The sequence below is a fragment of the Salmo salar genome, chromosome 22 (assembly GCF_965601325.2).
Source record: "Salmo salar chromosome 22, fSalSal1, whole genome shotgun sequence".
NCBI classification, from domain to species: Eukaryota; Metazoa; Chordata; class Actinopteri; order Salmoniformes; family Salmonidae; genus Salmo; species Salmo salar.
Window position 1 is genome coordinate 55,075,012 of NC_138312.1, and position 18,542 is coordinate 55,093,553.

The 18,542-nt window shown below is 43.0% G+C and overlaps 1 protein-coding gene across 1 annotated transcript in view; it reads left to right on the plus strand.

The window, feature by feature from the left end:
* The first annotated feature begins 625 nt into the window (after nt 1-625).
* The window catches only part of LOC106583704 (SWI/SNF-related matrix-associated actin-dependent regulator of chromatin subfamily D member 1), a 28,944-nt gene continuing 11,027 nt past the window's right edge, over nt 626-18,542 (plus strand). The window contains exons 1-6 of the mRNA XM_014168208.3: nt 626-869; nt 15,708-15,883; nt 16,004-16,169; nt 16,954-17,076; nt 17,184-17,300; nt 17,410-17,511. Coding sequence (XP_014023683.1) covers nt 684-869; nt 15,708-15,883; nt 16,004-16,169; nt 16,954-17,076; nt 17,184-17,300; nt 17,410-17,511 — 870 coding nt within the window. The 5' untranslated portion in view covers nt 626-683. The remainder of the gene's footprint in view (nt 870-15,707; nt 15,884-16,003; nt 16,170-16,953; nt 17,077-17,183; nt 17,301-17,409; nt 17,512-18,542) is intronic.

Here is an 18,542-nt window from a genome sequence, read left to right on the forward strand (position 1 = left end):
CAGTGGTGGTTCTAGACCATTTCAACTGGGGGGGCCAAGCTGGGGCCAGTTGTACTGTTAGAGGGGCCAGTTACATTAGACGTTATTGTTGTCATATCGTTTTCTTCACTGCATTGCAGGCATTAGCAGGCAAAATACCATGTTCATAATCATCATCACTGTCTAATAACGGATGTAAAAAAATAATGATAGCAAAAATTAGTTATGTAAAAATTATTCCCCCCCCCCCAGAACCGCTAGTGCTCAAGTCGAGTCTTGAGGCTCCAAGTCCAGGCATTTGTTTTTACCCCCTTTTTCGTGATATCCAATTACAATCTTGTCTCGAGTCCACAACTCTGGTAGACATACTAGAAATACATTAATATTAACATTTTAACCTGTTTGAAGTTGAAGAAAAATCTATAACCTGTGCTAACTGTAAAACTGCTGACTCCAGAGACCCCGTGGCAGCGGGGTCTCCATACAGAAAGGGTTTACATGCATTTGGTGGTTTTTATTTTGAAACTGCTTTCATAGGGTGCTGTAGATTGTAACATGTTTACCTCAATAAGGGCTGGTTATATGGAAATGAAACAGCAGAGGTTGCTGTCGTAAAAAGAAACGCTCCGCTACATCAACTAGACTACTCTCGCGAGTCGCGATAGTTCCGTTCCACGATCCGGCGGCGGAGACATCCAGGGGAGATGGCGGCCAGAGGTAGTTTTCAATCGGCTCCAACGGGAGGTGGTGGCGGGGGAATGGGACCCGGACCCCAGGTGCAAGGTGGAGGACCAGGCATGGGACCTGGAACTCCTGGAGGAAGGATGGGACCCTCATCGGGCGCACAGAACCACCTTTACCGATCTCCGATGCCTGGGCCTGGATACCCGGTGAGCCACGATTCAACGGCTAACGTTAGCTAGAACAAAGCCGTTTTCAAAGCGGTAGTTAGCCTATACTGTAGTAATGATATGTAGTTAACGACGGGGTACCGTTACGTTACTCGTAAAGGCCCCTGATTACTGATTGTCGTCCTTGATTTATTGTTTTGTGGTTATTCACACTGTTATGTTTATGCACAACTAGTTAGCTAGCTATTGTAGCTAACTACACTTTGTAGATGACCACCACCTACCGCGCTAGCTATGAGCTAACTCTGTCCCCAAGTGGCGGTTAAAATTAATACGTTAGCTAAACTAGCTAGTTAACGGTCTAACTAACTAGCCCATTTGCTAGTAGTTTGGCGTGTGTTAGCTAAAAGCTATCTGGGTAGCTAACTAAGTAAAATTTGATTTGTGTGGTTTTAAATCCGCGGTTGCCAGAAGATACAGAACCTACCGTTACTCCCGTTTACACAAAGTTACACTGGGGTCAGGACGCAATCCTGGTTACATTAGGAATGTGTTAGTAAATTCACTCTGGCTATCTACTCTGATTTCAGGACACTCTTGTCTGAGTGTGCCAGAGCACTGAATAACCCTACCTACATGTACATATTACCGAAATTACCTCGTCTCACCTGTACCCCAGCACATTGGCTCAGTACCGGTACCCCAATAACGATTTTGTAAATATATTATATATATATATATATATATATAATGTCGTTATTGTATTGTTACTTTTTTTAAATGTTCATTTATTTAGTAAATATTTTCTTAACTTTTATTTTTCTTAACTGCGTTGTTGGTTAAGGGCTTGTAAGTAAGCATTTCACTGTAAGGTCTAACTGTTGTATTCAGTGCATTTGACAAATAAAATTAGATTTTTTTTTTATTTGAATTAGAAAACCTGTTCATTTTGATGGTGTCAGTAAACGTCAGCAGAAAAACAATTTAAATGGTTGCCAGCAACACAGTCACTAACTAGATTACATGAAAACAGCCTAACCAGCTCTTGTAGGGCAAGTAAAATGGTCAGTGAGTTGTTCTTTCAATTGTGTCTGGAAGTAACTAGCAAGCTAGCCAACTTTAGCCAGTTAAGCATTGAGGGAAGTTTTTGAACCCATATCTTAAGCCGCTCACCACTGTGTCTTAATGTAACCCTGATTGCGTTCTGACCCCAGTGCAGCTCAGTGTAAACAAGCGTAACTGTAGGGTCTGTATATTCTGGCAACATCTGCAGATGATGGAATGAAAGGTGGTGTGTGCATCTCTACCACGGATGAGATGTATAAATGTGAAGCATCCACTTGGCGTTTCCACTCACTACCAAATATGGTAGTGAGAGGAAGGCCGCTGTCCAGCAGTAGGAGAAGATGGAACGAGATGGATTTTGGCCGACATTCTGCTAATTTTCCCATCGATGAAACATTTGATCACAATACAGTTTTCTATTTCCAAAACTAAAATCTGTTATGAACAGAGTGGACTATGTTTAGTAGACTACCCTTTGAAAAAGTTTTTTAAAATAGTGTTGTTTAGGAGTGCAAAGGCTTATTGAGTTATACAGCACACGCACACTTCACATAGGAGGCGTTCCCTAACAGAACTATGTAGATGTATGCTAGAACGTGCCAATGGAATCTCGCTGGCTCGTGCTTGGCTCTGCCCGCCTTGCTTGTTCTGCCCACTATGACTCATTTGTTCCCATTGGAAACGGCAGGCTGTGGTCTATCTGGGTTTAGTTTAAATCTTTGTCTTTACTGTAGCCATCAGGGGTTCCCAAACTTTTTTACTCAGGCCCTCCTTCCAGCATTGGGGAACATGTTTTCTCTAAATATGCATTGTTGTACAGTTTAAAAGTAAAATACACAGGATTTCAAACAGTCAGCAATAATCTATGAATTCAGGGTTTGTGAAGTTATACCGAGGCTAAATATAAGCTTTCTACAACCATAACACCCACTAATAATTTCATTATTTTATCAAAAATAGTTTTACCTGCTCTTTGCAATAATCACTGATCTGGCTTTGTAGTCTGTCTATGAAGACTGTTACAAGTTTAACTAGAACCATGCAGGTTGCTCATTCATTAATAATGACTAACTTGTTGTTGCGGCATTAGGCTATAGAAAATAAACATAGATCTCCTCAATAATCTCTCAAGCCTACATTCTCGTGACTAGCCAGCTAATCTTTATATTTCAAGTTTAGCCAACTTGGATCTATCTGCTAGCTAACAAGGTTGAACAGTTGAATTGTTATGAACACACCCTTCTGTCTGTATCCAACTGTTTGAAAAGCATGACAATGCCCCTGTGCACAAAGTGAGGTACATACAGAAATGGTTTGTCGAGATCGGTGTGGAAGAACTTGACTGGCCTGCACAGAGCCCTAACCTCAACTCCATCGAACAACTTTGAGATGAATTGGAACGGCGACTTCGAGCCTAATCGCCCAACATCAGTGCCCTACCTCACTAATGCTCTTGTGGCATTTCCACTAGATGTTCAAACATCTAGTGGAAAGCCTTCCCAGAAGAGTGGAGGCTGTTATAGCAGCAAGGGGGGAACAACTCCATATTAAGGCCCATGGTTTTGGAATGAGATGTTCGACGAGCAGGTGTCCACATACCTTTCATCAACTATGTTTCTATTACTGGGCGTTACAGGGTAATGTTGGTTTATACAAAACTCTGTCATATATGTTTCAATTAATCTGCTCTTGATGATACTGTCTTTGTTCTGGATTCGGAGAAAAGGGTATCTTATAAATGTCCGTGTCCAGTTGCAGGTGGTTCTATAAAAAGCTGAAATATATTAAATCCATATTTTGTATCAAGTGAGAAATGCCTCTTGCCTGTGTGTAGATCTTTGTTTTGGTCACATTGTGTGACACGCGAGCAGTACATTTGGATTTAATATCTTTCAGTTTTCTCTGTTTTCATTATCATCATCATCATGAGGTATTCTAACTCAGCCAAGCAGAACCTAGAGACCAGCGGTGGTTAACACACCTCCCCCTTGAGCTTACCAGACGCTGCTGCTCTATCCTGGCGACGCATAGAGAAACCAGTATATTATCCATGTCTTTGTTCAGCCGTGACTCTGACAAATAGGATATTACAATTCTTCAGGTCCCATTTGATAGTATAGTCTTGAACAGAGCTTGTCTAGTTTCTTCTCCAGTGATTGTACATTCGCCAAAAGAACAGAGGGTAGAGGTGGTTTATGTACTCGCCGATTGTAGTTTCGTCAGGGTGCCCGCACGTCGACCTCTCTCGCACTGTCTCGTTCTCTTCCGAGTCTCAGGCATATTTATGTCCTGGTCCAGTGTGAGCCGTATGTCCTGAGCCTCTGACTCGTTGAAGTAGAAATCTTTGTGTTAGTTAGTGATCGCTGTTCTGATGCCCAGAAGCTCTTTTGGGTCATAAGGAACCATTGTGGAAACAATAGTTAATATCAGCGCAACAACAAAAAAAAGCACAAAATAGCAGAATTGATCCGGAGCCCGTAAAATGGCTTCTATCCATTGCAGCACCATTCTAATGCATTTAGAATTACAAGCAGGTTAGTTGAAACATCTATGGCAGCGTTTGGTATAAGCTAACCCAGCGTTGGGCAACTTTGATGGGGGGGGCACAAAACTTATGAGGGTCTGTAGTGGCTCGTGGGTCTACGTACCCACATCCATACCCACATATGCAGTTATTCCCCTGAAAAGCATTTCTCAGTGAAAGAAAGATCTGTCTACTTTTGTCTCATGTCACTGCCTGGATCACAAAATCGTACCTCACCGGCAGCAGTGGCGTCCTTCCTAGTCACTCTGCCACACATTCTATAAGCTTCAGAACAACTCCCTAGTTGTTGTGTAGAAAACCAAGGTTGCACAGACGTGTAAAATCGATCCGTTGAGAATTTTAATGGCTGTTGAATTCTTCATTCCACTCACACACAGTAACGTCCATTTATTACTGCAAAGATACATCCACCTTGATTTTTTTTTCTTGGCATGTAAACTGCAATGTCCTTCTGCTCTCTCGAAGACCGGGCAAAGGGTTTGCAGATGAAATGGCAATAAAGAACAAATATTTTCCTATAGCGTTTGAGGCACGCTTCGGTGGTGAGTTCTCGTCCAGCAACTCCATCTATTAGTGTACAGAATCACAAACCTCTGCTTTAGAACCTCGTCTATCTACATGACTCACTGAAATCACTATGGCGACAAATGTGAGAATACATTCTCCAATGTGGATGAAAACTAAAGAATAAATAGATGGCTGAAGGTAGGGTGCAGAGTCATGGTCATTAGATACCAAACAGACTGAAACGGGGAGAAACTACCCGATCTTATCCGATAAGGCTACATTTACACAGGCAGCCCAATTCTGATCTTTTGGCCAATTATTGGCAAAATAGCTGATCTGATTGGTCAAATGACCCATAAGAGGAAAAATAATCAGATTTGGACTGCCTGTGTATATGCACGCACATTTTTGTTTTCTATTAAATAACAGTTTGAAACATTTGACCACAGGTGTGCCCTAATGAACACGACCCAGGTGTTGTGGTCTGTAGACAGACAGACATGTAGACAGACAGACATGTAGACAGACAGACATGTAGACAGACAGACATGTAGACAGACAGACATGTAGACAGACGTAGAGAGAGTCAGAGGCTGCAGCTTGCAGTAGAGAACAGGAGAGGGTAGAGCTTAGTCAAAAAACTAAAATTACAGACGTCACCTTCCTCTTAGTGCCTCATTTAGCTGTACGTCATTTATTTTTGGTGATTTTGCTACAAAATGTTCCTGTAGATTGTTCTGAAACCATTATTTGTAGGGATGCACCGATGCCAATATCCTCCTTGCCAAAAATAAACTGATAACCGATATTTACAATTTTAGCGGCCTTTTAAGCATTCTAGTACAGTTAAAAAGTTAACACACACATGGACGCAGCGTTCTAAGGCACTGCATTTCAGTGCAAGAGGCGTCACTACAGTCACTGGTTCAAATCCAGGCTGTATCACATCCGGGTGTGATTGGGAGTCCCATAGGGCAGCGCACAATTGGCACAGCGTTCGTCCGGGTTTGAGCGGGGTAGGCCATCATTGTAAATAAGAATTTGTTCTTAACTTCACTAGGGTAGGGGGCAGCATTCGGAATTTTGGATGAAAAGCGTGTCCAAATTAAACTGCCTGCTACTCAGGTCCAGAAGCTAGGATATGCATATAATTGGTAGATTTGCACAGAAAGTACTATTATTCTGAAAGGCTGTTTTTCCATTGAAAGCCTATCCACCATACAAAGACTTAGGACCCAGTTCACGATCTCTATGGCTTCTTCTACATGTGGCCAGTCTTTAGGCATTGTTTCAGGCGTTTACTCTGAAAAACGAGGGAGATACAGCACTTTCAATGAGTGGACAGTGGAAATTTCCAGACATGAGTCCAGCGTGTGATCGTGAATGCGCCTTTCTTGTTTCTCCTTTTCTATTGCACCAACAAAACGGAGATTTTTGGACATAGAGGGACATTATCGAACAAAACAAACATTTATTGTGTAACATGGAGTCCTGGGAGTGCCACCAGATGAAGATCATCAAAGGTAAGTGATTCATTTAATCGCTATTTCTGACTTTTGTAAGTCCTCTCCTTGGCTGGAAAATGTCTGTATGGTGTTTTGTGGCTAGGCGCTGTCCTAACATAATCACATGGTGTGCTTTCACCGTAAAGCCTTTTTGAAATCTGACACAGCGGCTGGATTAACAAGACGTTTATCTTTCATCCTATGTATAACACTTGTATCTTTCATCAATGTTTATGAGTATTTCTGTAATTTGATTTGGCTCTCTGCAATTTCACCGGATGTTATTTGAGACAACGCGCTGAACATAACGCGCCATGCCTTTTTGAAATCGGACACTGTGGTTGGATTAACAAGAACTTTATCTTTAAAATGGTGTAATTATGGGACTTCTGTTTGAATTTGGCGCCCTGCAATTTCACTGGCTGTTGTCGAGGTGGGACGCTAGCGTCCCAATGATACCAGAGAGGTTAACTGACTTGCCTAGTTAAAGGTTACACACACCACACTGACCAAAAAGTTATTTTGTTGGCATTTACGTATGTCCCCATTACCAGTAAAACATAATCACAACCTCTTTCTTTCACTTGCTATGCTGTTTCGTTGTTCATTTTTTCAGTTTCATTCTCAACCAGGATTTCATCATACATGTCAAGCAGTTAAGTTTCATCTCTGAAATACAGTGTAGACATTGTTAATGTTGTAAATGACTATTGTAGCTGGAGACAGTTGATTTTTATAGAATATCTACAGTGGAATATTTACAGCGCAAACTGTCTCTAACCAGAATCGAATGTGGGAGGCCCCGGTGCACACCCGGTAAGAGGACAAGTACATTAGTGTCTCATTTGAGAAACAGACGCCTCACAAGTCCTCAACTGGCAGCTTCATTAAATAGTACCCGCAACACACTAGTCTCAACGTCAAGTGAAGAGGCGACTCCGAGATGCTGGCCTTTTAGGCAGAGTTCCTCTGTCCATTGTCTTAGAGCCAGTTTGTGCTGTTCTGTGAAGGGAGTAGTACACAGCATTGTACGAGATCTTTAGTTTCTTGGCAATTTCTCACATGGAATAGCCTTAATTTCTCAGAACAAGAATAGACTGACGAGTTTCAGAAGAAAGTGCTTTGTTTCTGGCCATTTTGAGCCTGTAGTCGAACCCACAAATGCTGATGCTCCATATACTCAACTAGTCTAAAGAAGGACCGTTTGATTGCTTATTTAATCAGGACAACAGTTTTCAGCTGTGCTAACATATTTGCAGAAGAGTTTTCTAATGATCAATTAGCCTTTTAAAATGATAAACTTGGATTAGCTAACACAACGTGCCATTGGAACACAGGAGTGACGGTTGCTGATAATGGGCCTCTGTACGCCTATGTAGATATTCCATTAAAAATCAGACGTTTTGAGCTACAGTAGTCATTTACAACATTAACAATGTCTACAGTGTATTTCTGATCAATTTGATGTTATTTTAATGGACCAAAAATGTGCTTTTCTTTCAAAGACAAGGACATTTCTAAGTGACCCCCAAACTTTTGAACGGTAGTGTATGTATTTGATCAAAACAGTAAAACTATTCTCCCTCTCTGAGTCAACTACTCACCACATTTTATGCACTGCAGTGATAGCTAGCTGTAGCTTATGCTTTGAGTACTAGAGTCATTATCTGATCCTTTGATTGGGTGGACAACATGTCAGTTCATGCTGCAAGAGCTCTGATAGGTTGGAGGGCGTCCTCCGGAGGTTGTCATAATTACTGTGTAAGTCTATGGAAGCGGGTGAGAACCATAAGCCTCCTAGGTTTGTATTGAAGTCAATGTACCTAGAGGAGGACGGAAGCTAGCTTTCCTCCGGCTACACCATGGCGCTACCCTACAGAGTGCTGAGGCTACTGTAGACCTTCACTGGGGGAAAAAGTGTATTATAATCAATTATTTGGTGACGTGAATATATTGAGTATAGGTTTATCTTAAAAGGATAACTTATGTTTTACAATTTGTTTTGTTTTTATTAAATTTACTGATGGCGGTCCTCCCCTTCTTCCTCCTCCTCGGAGCCTCCACTGGAATATCATATATTTCTCGTCGTAATAGTATTAATGGAGCCACTTTACCACTGGAGTAGGCTGTAGTTAGTATGGTTTAGATGTGCCAGCGGAGCGCGCCATTTACAGTGAGTAGACCTACATCAAGTAGCCTATGTCTAGCGCTGGAACGTTTTGTAGGACATTAGTCTACATTTTACTGATAGCCATGTGTAGGCTAATTTGATTAATCTATTGAGCAGCAATATCATATTTAGAGTTCGCAATCTAGTTTTGAGTTCTCACCTTCCTCATTTGGAGGAAGGTGCTGCTGATAATGGAAAGTAACTAACTGTACATTAAACATTTTATTATTGTTGTGTTTGTTGTTGTCGAGCAAAATGGGTTACATTTATCGCGATATTACTTTTTGTCCATATCACCCAGCCAGCATCCCCCAAAAATTATTTGTTAATTTATTGGGGATTTGTCGTTATTGGAAAAAATGTCAATTTATCACGATATGGATTTTTTTTATATACTGCCCATCACTAGGAGAGGGCAGAGGGCTTCAGCGTTGATGAGCAAGGCACACATCACACAGCACAGCCCCCCCTCCAAGTCTGTAGAGAGGAGAGGGAAAGGAGAGAGAGAGTGTGTGCATCAGCGTTGATGTGAGCAGAACAGATCAGACAGCCCTCCCTCCAAGGCTGCAGAGAGGAGAGGGAAAGAGAGGTGTGCCTCTGGCTGGAGCCATACCGGTCTGTTCTGAAGGCGTCTCATCTATCCTCTCCTCTGCCTACTAGCTACCGTCTCTATATAAGTACTCATGCATTCAGAAACACGAAGTCGCCTGTTTGAGTTCCTAGCACATGGATTGGTGAGTGATTTGGTTGTGTGTTGTGGATGATTTTTGTTGCTATCGTTTTTTATGAGGATTTTTTTGCAGTAAAATTTCCAGGTTATTTCACCTATTGCCTTATATCTGAAATATTTTATTGGGTAGTGAAAAGATACATTTTGTTTCTTATTTAAGGATTTGCAAACTTTACATTAATTTTAAGATGACTATTATATATTTTTATTGTGAATGTAAAATAAGTTGGCCTTGATTCAATATAAGGATGTTGTAATTCAATCTGTATTTTGTCTAGTGCTGATGTTTGTTATATTGTCCTTGAATGGTCGTTCAATTTAGTTCCGATCTACATTAAATATCAGAGCATTTCTACCTGTATTTCAACACATGGATTTTTTTTTCACTTGTTGCTGCTCACCAATGTTTCCTGTATACTCAACAATGTTTCTTGAATGCGTATCCTATTCATGAGTCTTTTAGTTATTCATAAATAATGATGAGGAATTTAGTAGAGTTTTCATGCCATTGAAACAGCCTCTATCCAGAGAATCACCTTGTTTGTACTATTCCTTCCACTACCATCCTCACCAAGCCACATCCTTGACCCTGACTGGTATGGTACCGAACATAACTTATCTGCAGTGTTTTCCTCAAGTGAGTAGAGTAGAGTAGCCAGCCAAATAGAAAAAGTAGCCAGCCTGGCGCCCCCGGCCGAAGAAGCTCTGTTTTGGTGGCATCTGGAACATTCTAATGCCTTGATTCCATCTTAAATACACAGTGAAATTATTGAATACTTTATCGAGTTTACCTCCCAGATTGGAATAATTTGTTGTGGTATTGTGAAGAAAGACATTACTTTACAATTTAAATAACTGAACATGTATGAATTCAGTGTATTGTTAGAAACCTTTTTTAACAATTAACTTCTCTTCTCTTGAGATCGTAAAGTTGTATTTACAATTTTACTGCAAGATATCAATTGCCACAATGTTTGTTCTTCATATTATGGATTTTATTAAAACAGACACATTATCTTAAATACATTTTAAGGTTTTGTTTTTCCAGGTTATGTTTTGCTCTCAAAATCAAATCGTTTTTTTTTTTTTAAATAGAAAAACAACAATGTGATGTAAGTCCACAGCAATGCTTAAACCACACCAGGAGACTGCTTTTGAGGTCTGAAAAATCGGAGATGTTGCGTTTTGTTGGTGTATTTCAAAATAAATTATTTAACCTTTTATTTAAGTGGGAAAGTCAGTTAAGAACAAATTCTTATTTACAATGATGGCCTACCAGGGAACAGTGGGTTAACTGCCTTGTTCAGGGGCAGAACGACAGATTTGTACCTTGTCAGCTCGGGGATTCAATCCAGCAACCTTTCGGTTACTGGCCCAACGCTCTAACCACTAGGCTACCCCAAAAGTGACCCTTTAATTCCAGTGGACAACTAGCAAAAGTGACCCTTTAATTCCAGTGGACACCTAGCAAAAGTGACCCTTTAATTCCAGTGGACACCTAGCAAAAGTTACCCTTTAATTCCAGTGGACACCTAGCAAAAGTTACCCTTTAATTCCAGTGGACACCTAGCAAAAGTTACCCTTTAATTCCAGTGGACACCTAGCAAAAGTTACCCTTTAATTCCAGTGGACAACTAGCAAAAGTGACCCTTTAATTCCAGTGGACACCTAGCAAAAGTGACCCTTTAATTCCAGTGGACACCTAGCAAAAGTTACCCTTTAATTCCAGTGGACAACTAGCAAAAGTGACCCTTTAATTCCAGTGGACAACTAGCAAAAGTGACCCTTTAATTCCAGTGGACAACTAGCAAAAGTGACCCTTTAATTCCAGTGGACACCTAGCAAGAGGCTGTTGTTTAGCAGTGGTTTTGTAGCACACGTGATCATAGAGTTTGCAAAACAAATACACACTGGATTGATAAAAATAATCATATCATTCTGGCAGGTAATTGTAGGCTATTTTGTAGTTAACATTTATTTGAGAATGTTTTTGGGGAAAGCCTTCAGTTTGCATTAGCATCACCGCTAACGGCTACAAAAAGTGGTAGACACGCACCACACACACACGGGCATTTTTGTTGCCTCTTCAGAAGGTGGCAGGAAATACGAATCACTGATGCATTCTGTTCATGTCTTTATGATAAACTTGGGCAAATTTGATAAATGTTCAATACCTTTAGTTGATTCAATACCTTTTTGAATATTGTTGAATTCCGTTTTAATGTCTGGATTTCGTGAATGCCCTAATTATCATATTTGGACCAGAATGAGTCTCTAAATGCAGCCACTGACTGATGAGTCACTCACTTTAGTGTCACTGTCTGGCAAGCCCCGACATCCTAAGAAAGGAAACCAAAGAAATCCTTTGGTTTACTTCGCCCGATAGGATACCATGGACATATAATCACACTGCATAATTTATGAATGTCAAAGGCATATAGAAGACCAACGTTGTCAGTTCAACTCCTTTTATAAACTAGTTAACCCTTCCTGTTCAGTTGTCAATAAAAGAAGGCTGGCCATGCGAAGCACGCAAAAATTAATTCAACGTATGTGTCAGAACAATAATTAGGCTAAGAACTCAGACGCACTGGTAGGATTTTCAAACGTTTGCCTGCCGACAGTACCTCTAAACAGTGTTGACAGTCAATCTCTTGTGTTCACACAACAATGACCTTGGAAGTCGTCAGCCACTCAGCCTTGTTAAAATACTCCAAACCAGAAGGTGGCATTAGCGTTGTTTGGCAATGCATATCCTGTGCGTATTGCTTATGGTCTAGATTCCAAGCTATCTGCGCTGATGTTGCTATTGTTGTAGAAATCACTTGTTACTAGCCAGATGGCCACAGCTAGATAACTACCTAGCAAGATGACGAAGAAACAATTTAATCCACCCCATTATCCCATACTGCCAGTGCCAGCCCATAGCCAAATGTTTAGCTAGCTCGCTAAGGACATTGCACTAACTCGGCAGCTAACACAGGCAGCTGTTTCATGGAAACTAGCTAATCAATACTAGCTACATTTGTTAGCTATCTTGTAGGATGTATTTAGTGTTGTGTGCATTGCGTCTGTGCACTTAGCTAGCTACCATCCCATAGCCTACATATGAAGTCTGACTGGCTCATCTGTGGATGTACAGAGAAAATACCCGCTTCCTCTTTTTTGGGGCTCCCCGCGTAGGGGGAGTAAAAACTCAGCGGACACTATGAAAGCTTAAACCAAGTTTATTCTTCCCAGAGGATCAATACAGCTGCATTAGACAAAAAACTTTTCACACAAGCACTGATATTTAACCCTTCCTCCTAGGCTGAGTCTCCTACATATCTGTACAAACATTGTATCTTTCCTGCTAGGCAGGACACTAAGTGATGCGGGCCATAAACTTGTATTTCTCCCTTAACGTGACCTGATCTTGACCCCCTCCCCTCACTAATCCATGGCTCTCTCCCCTTATCAATGCCTGACCTGGACCCCCTCCATCACTAATCCATGGCTCTCTCCCCTTATCAATGCCTGACCTGGACCCCCTCCATCACTAATCCATGGCTCTCTCCCCTTATCAATGCCTGACCTGGACCCCCTCCATCACTAATCCATGGCTCTCTCCCCTTATCAATGCCTGACCTGGACCCCCTCCATCACTAATCCATGGCTCTCTCCCCTTATCAATGCCTGCCACGTGATCGCTTTCCCTACACTCAGTACATTCCAAGCTTAATTGCACCCACCATATACATATCCTCCTACACCAGAGGTTAATGGTTATGGCACAACTCATTTCTCTATTACAACTAATGATTAATAAGGATTTAAAGTTCATAAATCCAAACTATCAGTACTCTCCTTCCTCTGTGTGAAGAAATTAGACTGCAACCAACCGCAGCGCACACCAGGAGGCGGAGCAGACGGCAGACTGCGTTTCCCTTCCATTGCTCGCTTTGTGACTGACGGGTGACTATCCTATCAATAGATTACTATAAGATGCATATCGTTAATTCTAGCGGGAGAGGGCTTGAAAGACTAGCGAATTTAAACTTTTAAATGAGAAGTAGCCGGCTGTAAATGAGTCTAACCGGCTGATTTTTGCCGACAGCCGGCGCAAATGGAAAACACTATCTGTTGAACACATTCGGTAGACCTCATCAAAAGGAGAATGTTTAGTCTAAGGCAGAATTAACACCTGCAAAGATGAATCTACCAGTAGATGATAGGAAAACATTTTGTTCCTCATCTCAACCATCAGTAGCACCTCTTCTCTCCACCTCTTTCTTCCCTTTCTCTCCCACAACCTCTTCTTCTCCCTTTTCTCCTCCTCTTTTATCCTTTTCTACTCTTTTCTCCTATCAAACACCATTCATCTTTTCCTCTCCAAACTCTAACCCCTCCCTATTTCTTCTCTCCTCCAGACTCTAACCTCTCCCTCCTCCAGACTCTAACCTCTCCCTCCTCCAGACTCTAACCCCTCCCTGTCTCTTCTCTCCCTGCTCCAGACTCTAACCCCTCCCTGTCTCTTCTCTCCCTGCTCCAGACTCTAACCCCTCCCTGTCTCTTCTCTCCCTGCTCCAGACTCTAACCCCTCCCTGTCTCTTCTCTCCCTGCTCCAGACTCTAACCCCTCCCTGTCTCTTCTCTCCCTGCTCCAGACTCTAACCCCTCCCTGTCTCTTCTCTCCCTGCTCCAGACTCTAACCTCTCCCTGTCTCTTCTCTCCCTCCTCCAGACTCTAACCCCTCCCTGTCTCTTCTCTCCCTGCTCCAGACTCTAACCCCTCCCTGTCTCTTCTCTCCCTGCTCCAGACTCTAACCCCTCCCTGTCTCTTCTCTCCCTGCTCCAGACTCTAACCCCTCCCTGTCTCTTCTCTCCCTGCTCCAGACTCTAACCCCTCCCTGTCTCTTCTCTCCCTGCTCCAGACTCTAACCCCTCCCTGTCTCTTCTCTCCCTGCTCCAGACTCTAACCCCTCCCTGTCTCTTCTCTCCCTGCTCCAGACTCTAACCCCTCCCTGTCTCTTCTCTCCCTGCTCCAGACTCTAACCCCTCCCTGTCTCTTCTCTCCCTGCTCCAGACTCTAACCCCTCCCTGTCTCTTCTCTCCCTGCTCCAGACTCTAACCCCTCCCTGTCTCTTCTCTCCCTGCTCCAGACTCTAACCCCTCCCTGTCTCTTCTCTCCCTGCTCCAGACTCTAACCCCTCCCTGTCTCTTCTCTCCCTCCTCCAGACTCTAACCCCTCCCTGTCTCTTCTCTCCCTGCTCCAGACTCTAACCCCTCCCTGTCTCTTCTCTCCCTGCTCCAGACTCTAACCCCTCCCTGTCTCTTCTCTCCCTGCTCCAGACTCTAACCCCTCCCTGTCTCTTCTCTCCCTCCTCCAGACTCTAACCCCTCCCTGTCTCTTCTCTCCCTCCTCCAGACTCTAACCCCTCCCTGTCTCTTCTCTCCCTGCTCCAGACTCTAACCCCTCCCTGTCTCTTCTCTCCCTGCTCCAGACTCTAACCCCTCCCTGTCTCTTCTCTCCCTGCTCCAGACTCTAACCCCTCCCTGTCTCTTCTCTCCCTCCTCCAGACTCTAACCCCTCCCTGTCTCTTCTCTCCCTGCTCCAGACTCTAACCCCTCCCTGTCTCTTCTCTCCCTGCTCCAGACTCTAACCCCTCCCTGTCTCTTCTCTCCCTGCTCCAGACTCTAACCCCTCCCTGTCTCTTCTCTCCCTGCTCCAGACTCTAACCCCTCCCTGTCTCTTCTCTCCCTGCTCCAGACTCTAACCCCTCCCTGTCTCTTCTCTCCCTGCTCCAGACTCTAACCCCTCCCTGTCTCTTCTCTCCCTCCTCCAGACTCTAACCCCTCCCTGTCTCTTCTCTCCCTCCTCCAGACTCTAACCCCTCCCTGTCTCTTCTCTCCCTCCTCCAGACTCTAACCTCTCCCTGTCTCTTCTCTCCCTGCTCCAGACTCTAACCCCTCCCTGTCTCTTCTCTCCCTGCTCCAGACTCTAACCCCTCCCTGTCTCTTCTCTCCCTGCTCCAGACTCTAACCCCTCCCTGTCTCTTCTCTCCCTCCTCCAGACTCTAACCCCTCCCTGTCTCTTCTCTCCCTCCTCCAGACTCTAACCCCTCCCTGTCTCTTCTCTCCCTGCTCCAGACTCTAACCCCTCCCTGTCTCTTCTCTCCCTGCTCCAGACTCTAACCCCTCCCTGTCTCTTCTCTCCCTGCTCCAGACTCTAACCCCTCCCTGTCTCTTCTCTCCCTGCTCCAGACTCTAACCACTCCCTGTCTCTTCTCTCCCTGCTCCAGACTCTAACCCCTCCCTGTCTCTTCTCTCCCTGCTCCAGACTCTAACCCCTCCCTGTCTCTTCTCTCCTCCCTCCAGAGACCAGGTGGGATGCCCCCCTCCAGCCGTATGACACCCCAGGGTCCGCCCATGGGGCCTCCAGGCTACGGCTCCAGCCCCGTGTCCCGACCAGGGATGCCTGGCGTCATGGATCCCTCCCGTAAGAGGCCTGCCCCCCAGCAGGTCCAACAGGTCCAGCAACAGCGCAACCAACAGTAAGATCTGACTAGCCATCGGTATTTGTTATTTTAGGCTTGAATGGATTTACTTCAACAGTAATATTACATTTTTTCGTTCCTTATAAACTCCCACTGTATTGTTTTTTTCAATTGCAGTACAAAGAAGAAGAAAATGGCGGATAAGATTTTACCTCAGAGGATCCGGGAGCTGGTGCCAGAGTCTCAGGCCTACATGGACCTGCTGGCGTTTGAGAGGAAGCTGGATCAGACCATCATGAGGAAACGTCTGGACATCCAGGAGGCACTCAAGAGACCCATCAAGGTAACAAATATGGAGTTATGTCCTCACTAGGGCCAAGGCTTGTATTCATAAAGCTTTTCAAATCAAATTGTGTTTGTCACATGCGCCGAATACAACCGGTGTAGCCCTTAACCAACAATGCAGTTTTAAGAAAAATAACTGTTAAGTTAAAAATAGGTAGGAAAGTGCAGCAGTAAAATAACAATAGCGAGGCTATATACAGGGGGTACCGGTACAGACTCAATGTGCAGGGGCACCGGTTAGTCGAGGTAATATGTACTTGTAGGTAAGGTGACTATTTTTTTTATTTAACCTTTATTTATTAACCAGGTAGGCTAGTTGAGAACAAGTTCTCATTTACAACTGCGACCTGGCCAAGATAAAGCAAAGCAGTTCGACACATACAACAACACAGAGTTACACATGGAATAAACAAACATACAGTCAATAATACAGTATAAAAAAGACAAATCTATATACAGTGAGTGCAAATGAGGGAAGATAAGGGAGGTGCATAGATAATAAACAGAGTAAAGTATAGTACAGTGCTGATCTAGGATCATTGCCTTTTCGATCCTAATGAATAACATTAGATGGACAGGGATGATTTTATAGGCTACAATTCAGGCCCAGGATCCTTTCCTGACCGACAAGGTGGCCAGACCAGAAAAGCTCAGGGCCTGAGTTGTAGCTTATAAAATGGGACTTGGGAGTTTTCCCTGGTCATCACGTCCCATGTTTTGCTCTGAAGGTAATACACATTTTGACAGTGAAATTCAACATGACTGGGCTTCTTGTGTTTCAGCAAAAGCGAAAGCTTCGTATCTTCATATCCAACACCTTCAACCCTGCCAAGCCCGACGCAGAAGACGGAGAGGGCACTGTTGCATCATGGGAGCTGCGTGTTGAAGGGCGCCTGCTTGAAGATGTAGGACTAATTAGTAGCCATATGTTTGTGTGTGTGTCTGTGTGTTGACAGATAGTGTCTTGTGTGTGTTTATAACTTGAAATGTCTGAAAAAAAATGTTTTCTCAGACTGCTGTGTCCAAATATGAAGCCACCAAGCAGAAGAGAAAGTTCTCTTCCTTCTTCAAGTCTCTGGTCATCGAGTTGGACAAGGACCTCTATGGGCCTGACAATCACTTGGTCGAGGTAAGAAGATGTGGTTTAATCTTCGGATATAAAAATGTATGATTTAGATTTGTTTTTCATGAATAGGCAATCAATATTAGCTAATTTTAGTATTTTTTTTATATTATAGTGGCACAGGACTGCGACCACTCAGGAGACAGACGGGTTCCAGGTGAAGAGGCCAGGGGATGTGGGCGTACGCTGCACTGTCCTGCTCATGCTGGACTACCAGGTAAACACACCTCTAATCACAACCTGCTAAAGTTAAAACCTATTTGGTTGTGTCCAATTATTCCATGCAAAACAATTGCGCACATTTAGCTCTATCATCAGAGATACACAGCTAGTAACTGTTTAGCTCTATCATCAGAGTTATACAGCTAGTAACTGTTTAGCTCTATCATCAGAGATATACAGCTAGTAACTGTTTAGCTCTATCATCAGAGTTATACAGCTAGTAACTGTTTAGCTCTATCATCAGAGATACACAGCTAGTAACTGTTTAGCTCTATCATCAGAGTTATACAGCTAGTAACTGTTTAGCTCTATCATCAGAGTTATACAGCTAGTAACTGTTTAGCTCTATCATCAGAGTTACACAGCTAGTAACTGTTTAGCTCTATCATCAGAGTTATACAGCTAGTAACTGTTTAGCTCTATCATCAGAGTTATACAGCTGGTAACTGTTTAGCTCTATCATCAGAGTTACACAGCTAGTAACTGTTTAGCTCTATCATCAGAGTTATACAGCTAGTAACTGTTTAGCTCTATCATCAGAGATACACAGCTAGTAACTGTTTAGCTCTATCATCAGAGTTATACAGCTAGTAACTGTTTAGCTCTATCATCAGAGTTACACAGCTAGTAACTGTTTAGCTCTATCATCAGAGTTATACAGCTAGTAACTGTTTAGCTCTATCATCAGAGTTATACAGCTAGTAACTGTTTAGCCCTATCATCAGAGTTACACAGCTAGTAACTGTTTAGCTCTATCATCAGAGTTATACAGCTAGTAACTGTTTAGCTCTATCATCAGAGTTATACAGCTAGTAACTGTTTAGCTCTATCATCAGAGTTACACAGCTAGTAACTGTTTAGCTCTATCATCAGAGTTATACAGCTAGTAACTGTTTAGCCCTATCATCAGAGTTACACAGCTAGTAACTGTTTAGCTCTATCATCAGAGTTACACAGCTAGTAACTGTTTAGCTCTATCATCAGAGTTATACAGCTAGTAACTGTTTAGCTCTATCATCAGAGTTA